Source organism: Rhea americana, unplaced genomic scaffold (genome assembly GCF_003343005.1).
Source record: "Rhea americana isolate MKP2758 unplaced genomic scaffold, rheAme1 scaffold_297, whole genome shotgun sequence".
NCBI classification, from domain to species: Eukaryota; Metazoa; Chordata; class Aves; order Rheiformes; family Rheidae; genus Rhea; species Rhea americana.
The window spans coordinates 777937-790963 of NW_028186420.1; the positions used below are offsets into that span (position 1 = coordinate 777937).

General features: G+C 42.1%; 1 protein-coding gene across 1 annotated transcript; it reads right to left on the minus strand.

Moving 5' to 3' along the window:
* Positions 1-1571: 1571 nt before the first annotated feature.
* On the minus strand, positions 1572-12627 carry FLCN (folliculin). The gene is made up of 11 exons (XM_085309386.1): positions 12266-12627; positions 11290-11436; positions 10408-10629; positions 9773-9933; positions 8921-9012; positions 7968-8158; positions 6607-6720; positions 6165-6288; positions 5676-5807; positions 3798-3903; positions 1572-3033 (listed from the first exon to the last, which is right to left on the minus strand). Exons 1-11 carry the CDS (start codon positions 12512-12514, stop codon positions 2832-2834), a joined length of 1740 nt encoding a protein of 579 aa, XP_085165512.1. The 5' UTR covers positions 12515-12627; the 3' UTR covers positions 1572-2831.
* Between the last annotated feature and the right edge of the window lie 400 nt (positions 12628-13027).

Here is a 13027-nt window from a genome sequence, read left to right on the forward strand (position 1 = left end):
GGGGGGCGGCGGTGGCTCGCGGGCTTAGCTGCGGGCGCCGAGGCGGTCTGAAAGGCGGCYGTCGTGCGTGCTGGCCCGCCCGGGGTTGGACGGGGCTGACAGAACCGCCGCACGGAGGCTCCGCTGTGCCCACAGCCAGAGCAAACGCCTCAGCGCTGGCGCGGGAGCCTTCTCTTCTGTCAGGCCGCCGGCTGAGGCGTTCGTGTGTGCGTTGCTTGCAGGCGTGCGGTGCTCAGCCACTCAGAAGTGCCGGAATAAAGAAATGTCCTCCTTTAATCAGTTTAAGGCATATCATTTGGAGGAAAAGAGGATGGTGAAAGATGTCTGCAGACATGCTCTTAAGTTATGCTAAGAGCAGCGTGCGTATTCCAGCTATCGCTGACGGCAAAGTGAGCGCCCATAGCCTAATCTGAGAGCTGTGAGAACTTGCCCAGGAAACTACTTCGGTAATCCTGAATACAGATCTGTTCTGGCAGGCAAGAACATCTGTTTTTCAGCTGAGCAGGCACCTTGGGTTTATAGATTTCAGTAACCTTCCCCTTTTTTCTAAGTGTTAAGGTGGTGGTTTCCATACTGTGGTTCATAACTAGTATATTGCCTAGAGGTTCTCCRGTCCTGTTTGTATCAGCACCTAATTTCAGAGTAACAGACCATGAAGTCTCAGCCYTGATCCTGTGATGGCCCTTGTGCTGTTCTGAAAGAAACCACACCTCTCTGTTCCAAAACAGGCTTTGCTAATGGGTATTTACACACCATGTGCTACATACAGACTAGGTTGTTAATGCTAGGTTGCTARGAGCTACATTTAAAAAAAGAGTAGGCATGAAAGATGTTTAGGAGTCAAGGTCCTAAATACCATGTAATGTCTTACCTCTTGTATTACGTAGCTCTGAATTGGACCAGAACTGCTTTCAAACAGAGGAAGTACTAGATCAAAAGAAAGAACTTAGTTCATCAGTGGGCACAGAATCTTCTGAAGCATTAAGCTGAAAAAATGTTTGTGATGAGTAAGTCACACTCTCAACTTTCTCCTCTTGGCAGCCAAAACAGGGATGACATCTGCTACCAGAATTTCTAATTCAGTAGTCCATGTTTTCCCAATTACTTCCGTCACTTTTGTTTTGCTAGTAGTAGGCTTTATTTTTCCTCATTTCTAGCCCTAGCATGTCGGAAGCAAGATGTATACATTATTAAAAGCTTTCTTTCCTATGGATCCAGCTTGAGTGCCTCTTCTGTCTCATGTTTGGGAAGTGCAAACCTTTTTGTGAACCCTGAAATTAAATACCTAGTTCATTCTTGAAGTAAAAGAATAAAGCTTATTTTTAAGTGTCTGTTTGCTGTTCAAATATTCTGTGATTGTAAATGTCCAGAATCAAGCATTTTAAATTAATGTATCTGAGCATCTCTTGCTGCCTATGTGTAAGAAACCAATATACAGCAAGCTAAGAGGAAAAGACCTACTAAATTCTGTAAATTACATCTAGACTGAGATGCAGAAATTATTCTGTAGATTAACCGTTGCTTCCTCCGTCCCAAAACAGACACACACACACACACACACACACACTTACTTTAAATATTAAGACAAAGCTAGACTTTATCCATTTTACAAAAATAGCTCTTAATGAGATTTAATGCCTGTCTCCATTTTACAGATATTCCAGATAAAAGCTACTTGCATATTTTATACATAAGAACAGAACTTGTGAACAAGTTGGAACATCCCCTCTGAGCTCGTTTGAATGAGTGTAGTAGGTCACCTGGGTAAAACCTGCCTGTAGCTTGTTAAAAATGTCTATGGTGATATCAAGTTTTCCCAACAATGATCCAGAAAAAAAAATGACTTCACAACAGAAACAGTAATTCCTTATAATACAATTAAGGAATATCTGTTCAGGAATGAAAAAAAATGCACCAATGTTGTCATGAAACTAGTAAGCATTCGAAAAGGCTAATATACGGTTATATAGCAATGGAGCATTGATAGGTTAGATCTTTCCTGCTTAACTTAATTAGAAAGCTAGAAAATTATTTCTGAAGACAGAAGAATACCAGAGACCTTACCCTGGAGAGGTTATCTTCATCGGAAGTTTTGCAACCACAGGCAAAACAAGGTATTTCAGCCTCTGGAGAGGCAAGTAGACTGCATTTTGAGATTTTTGTGTTACAATTCTCCCTCCCAGACAAGATTTACAAAGCAAATGCTAGAACTGTCTCAAGTTACGATATAAATAAATAAACTGGAGTGACATGACTCCAACAGGATACTCTTGACATGCTACAGCAGAAATAGTCTCTTCACAAATCTGAGCATGAAGTGGTTTTGAATAATTTACATGYGATCCATGCCCTGTGACTTGTCACTTATTTTTGGTTCATCTTCTCTCAGACCTTTAGAATATATTATGTGGGATTCAAAGAGATTAGTTATATCCATTTCCAGGAGTTGCAGATGTTGTCACAGGTATCCAAGTCTTGACAATAAAATCTAAAACAGATCTACTGCCACACTATAGTGCTTAATGATGACAGAATGCGATTTTAGTTAACTCATGCTGGTTCTTTGCACATTGCTGAATTTTAGTCTTGAGTTTGCAAGTCTAGATTTAGAGCTGAATTTCAAAACAGACAGCAGCATTATTTATTAGCACTTACTAGTCCAGTCTCACAGCAATTAAGAAAGGACTCAAGTCACTCTTCAAGTTAGTTGAGGACCACAAGAATAACAGTGAAGTTCCATTGTGCACCTAATGCACACGCTGCAGGCTCAGCAGTGGTAACTCCGGGTTCCCTGCAGGTATCCGAGGGCAGCGAGTGAGGCTGGGCACCCCTTAGTTCCGGGACTCCGAGGAAGTTGGGCTGCGAACTGTTGACATCAGGTGGGACTTGTATGTCTTGCTCAGGCCAGTCATCCAGAACTTCAGAAGCTTGACGTTGTCCTCTTCTGCAGCCCCCAGAATGCTCAACAGTTTTTGGGTGTCCTCCTTGGGTCTGCTGTCCACTTTAGTGAATTTAAAGAGGACCTTCACTTTACTGCAGAAACAAGAAATTCCTGTCAGTATTACAATGGATCTGTAYGCATCAAACAGTAGTATGAACAGAGTGAGTGGTAGCTTCTGCTGGTGCCTACTGCAACTAAATGTCAACAGAAATTTAAAAAAATATTCCAAGGAAACTATTTCAGGCTTTAAATGAAGAAGCTGGGGAGGAGTATGGAAAAGGGGAAATTAGTACCCATTTTAACTAGTAATACTCATAACTCGTCTGTTTTTTCATTCGAGTGAAAAGTTCAACCATTAACTGGGACAACTGGGAATCTCCCCGGGAGGCACATCTAGCACCCACCTGGCCTTCAAGTAAATGTTAAAATCATAACAGTTCCATGAATTAATTCACCTGGCCAGTCTTCCTTTTAACTACTTGCATATTTGAAATGTAGTGCCTGAGGATACAACCATGACATCTGTTTGGCATGTTGTCTGCACTAGAATGTAGTATACATTGACAGACTCAAATATATTTGCATATTTAATTGTTGTAATCTATGCAAGGCAGGCAAGTATTGTCATGTAGGTAACTTACAGATGCRTGAACTGAAGCATAAAGTTTGAGAGCCACCAAAAGCAAAAGAGGTAATTGGGCCAGAGTAGAATTCCGTTATTCTTAGCTGCGAATAGTGGAGTTTACTACTCTAAAGACTAACGTTAACTGGCTACAAGTTTGKCCTGTACTCTGGAAAAACCATCCCAAGGTTAATGCTGAAGCCATTTCATCAAAAACAACGCGGTTGCACTTACTTCATCCACTCTTCCTTCAGGCAAACAAGGCATTGATCCACAACATCTACAGACAGGTTCTGGTTGGTCAGAGCAGCTTCAATCTTGTTCAAGATGGTAGGGCCAACTACAGGAACAGAAAGAGGGGGAAAGGGTGAGAAGCAGGACTTGGAAGATACAGATTACCTTTTTGCACCTTTACTACTAACTGTTAGCAAGGACTGGTCCATTTATTCATTCTATAATATATAATGCATGTTTGTTCTACCTCTTAATCTGTCCCAGAGCAATGATTTGCACTCATTTTTCACTAGTACTTCCATCTGGTTATTAATGCAGTTCTTTCTACATACAGAAGGCTATACTATTAATAACAGCACAGCCAATTTCAACACAGATCACTATCTGAGAACTATCAAGCCAAATTGTTTCCTAAGACAAGAAAAAATCCACCTGTTTTACAAAGTGGAAAAATACACCCCCCAGCTGCTTGGCTTTATTTAATTTCCATGGAAGAGGAGTTATAAATCATCCCACTAGAAAAACATCTGATCCAACAAGCAAAACCTAACTTTGTGAAGGATACCAGAACACACACAAACACACACAGGTTCAGGGGCCTTTGTTTTATTCAGACCCACTGTTAAATGGAAGTTGCTTGGATTCTATTGTATGTAGTCTCAAATCAAAAACTAGTAGAAATGCAGAAGTTTTGCATAATATATCAAATGAAAATGAAGATAAAACCTGCACTTCCATCCTGAGGGTATGCATCCTGTTTGACCATCCATCACATGGAACACTAACTTGCATCTGACCTGTGCATGTAAATGTGTTTTCCCTTTATTTTTATGCATCTGTCTCTGAACGTAGCTGTTGTTACATTTGAACAGCAGTGACTAAAATCTCCCCTTACTCTCACCTTTATGTTCTTAATAAGGGCAATTTCAGGGTACTTACAAACAAACAAACAAACAAACAAGCCAATCAATCCAGCACATTCTTTTCCTGGACCTCTTTTCAGAACTTCCTAGGAGGCTATTTTCCCAGGAGTCCATGGCCTGGTAAGTGCAATGTGGTGGTGCTGAAGAGACTTTTCAGTGCTTCTGGACAAGCTGCAGGTTGGATGTAACATGCTTGAGCTTTTAGGGGTTCCAAAGAGATCTAACTGTGTGTTATTAGGATGTTATAATTGTGTGTGTAGACCTACAGCAGCTGCTGGAGCACAGGAAGAGCAAGTCTTTGCTCTGCATTACACCTGTAACTTTAGAGGGCAGAGCAGGAAGGGTTAGCCAACTGCCTCCTGTCTTGAGAGAGGCAGTGAGGCCAATTCATCTAAGTTAAGACTTTCCAGAAAACACAAGACTGACTGACCTGAATACAGCCACATCTATGTGCACGCATTTGAGGACTTGAACAGTTTGCAAAAACAAAGGTCTGTATCAGTCATACTCATCTATCTTGTAGAACATGGGAGATGAGTAATGTCATAGTCCACATTTGCTTAGATTAAACTAGACTCATTCAGCAGTGAGTGATTCTAATGTAACAACATAAACAAATACTTCCGGACAAAAAGTGCTCATTGTGGGTTAGAGACAAATTCCACTACAATTGCTACTGTACCCACGTTACAGAATCTGTTTCTCATTTATGAAAATTAATGAACTGATCTAGTAAAACGTATCCTTTATAATTAACAGGTTGTTCTAGACCTCACCAAAAAGCAGTAAATCCTAAATTAAACACCCTATTTGTATACTGACCTGGCTTTCTACCCAGACTTTCTGAAGGGCCAGTAAATGAACAGCACAAAAAACAGTTAAAGATCGAGATGCTCTTTTAATCTCAGTACTACAGCTTTCTTCTGACAAAAGATTACATTTTCAAAGCACCTACCTCGATCTGCTGCAACAGGGCTACCACTGGTGACAACAAACTCATACTTGTTGAGGGACTGCTCATCATCGAAAATAGTTGGGTAGAGACTGGACCGGGTAGCAGTGCGAACTTCCACTAGGACTGCAAATTCTAGAGCAGCAAAAGCCCAGAAGAACATTAACTGAAATAGCTCAGACTCTAAAATACAGCTACATTCCTGCTCCAAGAAAGTATGACTCAGTCAGCTTACAATATTTGGTCCAGCAATAACCTTCACTTACTAGGAAGCAGTACTGTCAGCTATGCTATGATCAGCACTTGCAGCAGGTATCACACCTTTCAACTACCAATCAGGTAAAAGATACAGGGGAAAAAATGAAGTGGCACTGGTTTTAGTTCATGTAGTGTTGTTAGATTATCTGCCAGTATTTTTATATATACAAAATTTGTTGTGTCCTTTAACACAAGAGAGTAGGGAAAGGAGACGGTTCTGCAACAGATTCTTACCAGATGATAATATGTGAGATGGGATTTGTACATGTGGGCTAAGCCCTAAGAAGTTACAACGATATGCCTCTTCATACTGGTCACTGTAGGGGATAATCCGCACACAACCGACAGGCAGCATAGTCTAGAAAAGGAAGGAAATAAGTCAAGATAAACATTGGAACTAAAGCAGTAAAGCACAATTTCCTCCCTAATTTGCAGGGCCAACSAAGGCTTGGAGCATTGCTGATGCAGATTCAGCTGATTTGGGTGATCTTAATTGGCTTAGAAAACTATGTAGTTCCTACACAGAAGACAACCAAGACGATTGTTTTTCTTTTAAAACCACATAATTTAGAACACATTCTCCACAAGATTACATGTTAGAGACATTATGAATGCTTGACTACTAAAGAAATCTATGTAAAAATACGCAGCAGGAAGCAAAGAAAAAAATTCCTACCCGTAGCACATCAAAAGCAGACTGGACAAGATCCATGTCTCGAGCTTTCCAGATGACCTGGTTCCCCATCAGAACATGCCAAGCCAGCATGCGGAATGCTGATGCTCCGAGAAYCTGAAACAAAACCATTCTGCATTGGTAATGAAAATTAGTGAAATATTCATTTTGGCCTATTAAAAACATGACTGCCTCATAAGAAAACTGCTAGAACAAAAGAAAAAGTAGAAATAAACATGAAAATTTAGCAAGCTCTATGCACAGAGAACTAAACCACAAAAGCAAGATTAAGTGTTTTTTTGACAAGAGATAAAGGTGTCAGACTGTCATGCAAAACAATACTCTCTCCATCCATGGTTTTAAGAACAAACAGCAGCAAAATATCACTTTGCTAATGTGCCTAATCAAAGATTCAATTCAATATTAAGCTCAATAATAGCACAACAGTTTATTTGCTAACTTTCTCCAAATCGGGAAAGACTGCATGAATTAGCCCACTTTTTGGCCAAGTTTGTGGTTTCAGTAAAATGGACACACGCCCATTTGGAATGGGACTAAACTTCTATTAGATGGGAGCAACTTTCAGACATTTCTCTGCTCTGGATTATGTTCACAAAAATGATCCAGTCATGAAAGATGGAACAATATTCCTAGACAAGCCTACAGACACACAAATCTGCAATACAGTGTGGCACAGTGATAGCTTCAAACATTCCAGATTAGTCTCCTTCTGCTGTGCTATTTTCTAAAAATATAAAGCAGTATAAAATCAAAAACACGGGAGGTTATTTGTCAGGAGTATCCAGGAAAACAAGCTGGTGAGAAAGAGAGTGTGAAACAAATGCACTGAACCTTCTCCCTCATCCAGGCAACTGTAAGCACTGAAGAAAAGCCAGATCTGCATAGAATCCTTTGTTTTGTTTGTAAATAATTTATTTCTTTCTCACAAAMAATTTTGTTATAAGAAAATAAAATCTGGCTTTGAAGGTGCTGAACAATCTCTGAATTAGATTTTTGTCATTGCTCTTCAGAACAGGGTAACTACAGAATTTGAGAGAAATCATATGATGACCTCCCAYGTGATCACTAGAGACCAAGTCAAAAGGACAATGATCTCAGAGACAAGAARAGTTCTCAGAGATGCAGTTAACACTGTCACTAGCTTTCAAATACCAAACTGTTTCATGTTTCTTTGCTGACTCATTTGACTAGCAAGGCAAAAGCAGGTAGCACACAGAAACAGGAAAGAAGGCAAGTGCAGACTGTAGGAAAAAAAAAATCTCTTAAAAAAACCTTAACAGGAGACCAAAAGGTTGTTAGCTTTTGAAACAGCATATATCAGAGTGTAAGTGTGCTCCTCTTACCTGTCTCATGTGCCTGAGGGAACGAAAGACAGACAGCCTTCTGTGAGCTACATTCCAGCTGTTGCAATCTGGCATCAGAGATGTTTCAGATGGACATTTAGACAGCTCCTGCCCTTCTAYAACATCTGTCTGGGCAGAAGGCTTCTCTTCTTCCTCAGAACCATCCCATCCTTCTGACTCTTCTTTCAAGTCTAGATAAAAAAGGCAGAGTGGTCATAAAAATTAGTGCTCCCCAGAAATGGGAACTGCCTCAGAATTGCCTACACATCCTGCAGCCAAGTGTTTTTGGCTAGGTGTGAGGAGACAGTGCTCAGATATAGAGCAAACACAGTAACTGAAAATGCTAGCATTAATAACAGATACACCTAAAGTAAGAAGTATAATCAAGTGTCACACTTCAGATGTAAGATAACCACTAAAAGRTCAAAAAGAAATTTTCATCTACAGAACATGATGTCGAATCTTTTGACCAGCTACGTATTCTCTATTCTTCCTTTAAAGGTCACAGCCAAAGCTTTCTAGATTCTAGTCCAAATGTATTAATAAAATAATTCAGTGTAGAAAAAGTTTATAATCCTTTATTTTAGAAATTTTGTGGAAAAATGACAAAGGAGAAAGCTTCATATCTTGTGAMTGTMMATKSYYMKRRSMATKKACAKTCWTTGGGAGGGCCAACCCAGCCAGARAGAACAATAATCATGATGATGCAATGCTCCTGTAGGAGTGGGAAACAACGAATRTGCATGCAGAGAGCCTATCAGGCCAAGGGCCTTGATTTCACATTCCTGTCAGAGTTATCTACATATAGGAGAACACATCAGCTACTACACAGACTACCACAAAGGTAAAGCCTGAGAGAGATGGCTACACTTATGATGTTGATGGAAGAGTTGACGTTTCACTATGCAAAGTATTCTCAACGGCTCTTCCAGCTCTGGAAACTTTAGTCTCACCTGCAAGTTTTTCCATCTGAACAAGGGTGTCTTCTGTTGGTGCCCCCTCCAGAAGCTTCTCTGTAAGTCGGCTACCGCAAGCTTTCAAAAGCCTGGAAACATTGAAAAAGTAAGAGGAGTGCTTATTAAGCCTACTTGCTAGGTACAAGAGTCTTGTAAGAAACTCAGTGCCATGAGCTTAACAAAAAATCTGGTCACTGCCACTCTGTGATTCCTTTCAGCAGTTATCGATGCTTTCCTCTGTGTGCAACTATCAACGCTTCTTACAACTACTGCCACTCAGTCACTGTAAGGTCTACTGTTTTGCAATCTGTGCAACACTCATCCCCCATTCAAGTCACATGCCAATGTTGCAGCCCTCTCTGTGGCATCTTTCCAGAGAAGTCTGATGAGCAAGTCAGGCACTGGAGCAATGTGCTGTGGAATCTCACAGACATGCTACCATGCCAAATGCTGCATCTCACAATACACGGGCACCTCCACGTGAACAACCGCTGTATTTCACGTGTGAATCCCAGGCACAACAGACTGGGGCTGGGAACATCTTTTCTTGCTTTCTTCCATACTATATTCCATACCATAAAGCCTTTTCATCTAGATAAACATGGTTTCCATTAGCAACCACATTAATAGGTTTACTTCCCAGCAACAAGAGAACTTTTAACCTAAAGGCACCAAGGTTGCTGTCTTTCTGTGCTTAATTCCCTCTCACTCAAGGACTACTTCACAAAGTCCAACTTACTAACCGAGAAACAACCACCTGGACACTCAATTCACATTTCCACCATCTCAGAACATAAGAATTTTCTATTCTTGAAGGGTTATAGAAGCTAGAAACATAAATGGCCTTACCAAGCAAAAGATGTATGCAAACATGCCCACAGGTTTTCATCATTGGTTAGTGATGTTAAGGAGCGGGCTGCATTGCCATTCCGCTGGTGCAGGAAGGGAGTGAACGCTGTGTTCATCCGCTGGGCACGCTGAGGGCACCCATACTGCTCTGCTTCAAACACCTATGTCACAAAAGAAGGGCAGTAAAAGAGACTGAAACAAAGAAAATGCTTAAGCAAACCTGAGACAAAAGAACAAGCAAAAATGGCATGTCACAGATAGTAACCCAAAAGACATTGTAAGTTATGGGAAAAGAGAGGAAAGGAACATCTTATTCTTAGACTGACTAAAATTATCATCAAGCAACACCCACACTCCCCAAAATGTTCTTCTTCACAACTTTAGCTACTTCAATTTCTAAGGAAACCAGTGTCTGGCAGTTAGGGCTGTGAAAAATGTTACAATTGGTTTAAACTGACTTGAAGCTTGTTCCTCCTCTCCTATGCCCAGATGCGGATTCTCCTTTTGTCCACTGTGTCAACTTTAATGAGTTTCCCGACGGCAGAGAGCTGGATTAGCTTTCTGATTCATCTGCAAACCAGCTATCATAAAGTTCTAGTAAAGCTGAGCCAAACTCACTCCCCGCGTTGACCCACCTTGAGCGCTTTGCCCTGAAGCTCATCAATGATGCCTCTGATTTTTCCCAACAAGAAAGGCCAGGAGTTGATGAGATAAATCCGATCCATCATGATAGTGATGATGCTGTACCAGCGCTGRAAACCACGAGCCAGGCTGTCTTTGATAAAAAAGGTGTGGCTGAACACAAAGCCATGCTGTTCATCTCCAAAAAAAATAGGGCCTTCACGTCCTGGGCAGACCTGAAGGGGAGGGACACAAACACCAAACTAGTTCAGCATATCACACAGCTGAAAAAWTAAAAACCTGCTTGAGCAAAGCTTTTTGGTCTTTAATGCCCCCTTCCACAAAGCCTAAGTTACCTAGCGAAATAAACAAGCCTTTTATAGGCTGCTATCCAGAACACATGGACAAACAGATCTCCAAACACGTAACCTTCATTTTAACAGTTTTAAGAATTCAGTTCTGCTCCACTATAATAATTTTGAGAATCCACAAGGAATTGCTSATTGTGACACACAAACCCTCATTAAATTGTAAAGTTTCCCTTCCCTTCTATGAGATGCTGAACATAAACAGTCTACAAAGATTAAACATTTCTTGTCCAAGCAACAGATTTCAACGTTTTAGGAAAACAATAAATGCATAGGAGCAAAAACAATAAAAGGAATTTCCTAAGGTCAGAAGGCGAGAGGAAGAAACCTCGAAGATTATCAAAGATCAACCCTGAAAATTCCCACCGGTCCTGAAATGAAGAGACTTTTTGTGTCTTTSTTTCCACCTCCACTCCTTCCTTTTTCAGGCTGCACAGAGTGGCTTAAGATCAGCAAAGCAGTAGCTTGGATTCAAAACAACGCATAAACTCRTAGAGAAGTTTTCTTTCTGCACTCCAAGACAGTTACCTCACAACTCAGACTGCGAACACAGGCCTGACGCACAATACTGAATAGCTGAGGGTGATTTGGGTGTTGGTGACTGACATACTTGATTGAAGTCTCTTTGTCATGGCTGACATATCCAGGATGTCCTCCTGCAAGAGAGCGGCAACCCTGAAGATAGAAAAGCAAAATCCAATCGTAAATGAGCATGCAACTACCTAAGGTTTCCAAAGACCTCTGTATTTTCCCTTCAAAAGKTAAGGAAGTGATATTTACACTTACAGATGTGAATGCAGGTACTCAGTAAGAGTAAGCTGGACATAGGAAGTTTGAGACAAAATCAGAATTTGAACCCAGCTCCTCAACTAGCATCCTATGAGCTATGTTTCCTCAGCTGCTATGCTCTTTTCCACTTTTTAGTTTGATCAGGAATTCTATAAGTGGTCTAATTCAGTTAGACATTAACAGCAACTGTGAAACCAACTAGCCTAGTRAAAATGGCTACTATCTGAAAGAAGGTAACTAACAAGTAGCTCAGAAAAGGTTCTAATAGTARGCAAGGCATGTGAACAACTGTGAACATGTATTTTCTTTATCATTTTAGTTACTTTAGGGTTTTTTTTCCCTATTTCCTGTTCAATATTGTTGTTAAAGTCTACTAATATATGGCCAGACCTAAACCTAATGAAGCAGATGCCTTTCAACAATGAGTGAGGCATATCTCAGCCACTGGAAAATCTGGTAACATAGGCTAAAGAGTCCTCAAAAGATCACTTTGACAAAGTCTTTATGCACAACAACAGYTCCTTAACATCTTGTCATGGGTTATTACAGTTTATAGGGACTCGGAGACCTTTTAGTACTGTCAGCAACATCCAAACATGAGTGTAAATCACACTTTTTTTTCTCTCCTAAGAAATACAATTTGCATCAGAGAATTCATGAGCCCTTTAGTTAAGCAATGGGTCACTGGTGCCTGCACACATGCGTACACACTTGCCTCACACATGTCTGACTTTTTCGGCCCTGGGCTGCTGGAGTCAGCACTGGCACCTTCTGCTGGGCTGTGYGAGCGGATCCTACTGCTCATCTGAATGCCGCCTTCTTCTTCTTCCGCCTGCTCATTCTGCCCAGAGACGTCCCCGCTGCTGGCGCCTTGAGGAAGCGGCGAATGTAGAACCTCAGTACAAAAGAGGGTGCGAGGGCCGTGGAGCTCACAGAAATGGCAGAGAGCAACGATAGCRTTCATAGTGAGAGCTCAGCACATAAGTCAGGCCTCCTGCAGGAAAGGGAGGCAGCACACGGCATCAGCAAAACAGACGGACGTTAAAACACCCCTTAGGCCCGTCCGGCGCAAGTCCTACTCTATGTGCCTCCGTGAGATWGTGGGGTTAAGCTCAGCTGAAGGGACTAGGTGTTCAGTTCCTCTTCCCTCCGGCTGAGCAAAGCCCTGACGGCAGGTTCCCCACAGGGCAGACCCAACCCGGGCCACCGTCCCCCCCGACGGCCCTGCTCCGCTCCGGCCCGCACCCAGGCCTGTAGCCGAGCGACGGCAGGTCCACAGCGACCCCTCCGCCAAGCAGGGTCGGGCCCGGCTGCTCGCAGGGGTCTCAGACCCGCCCCAGAGAAGCGGGACCCAGCAGGTCCCCGGCCCGGCCCGGCCTCCCCTCAGCTGGGACCAGGCCCGGCCACCTCGGCCTCGGCGGGGGTGACAGCGGGCCAGGCCGATGCCCCCAGGCCCGTCGGGGGCGCCGCGGGAGCG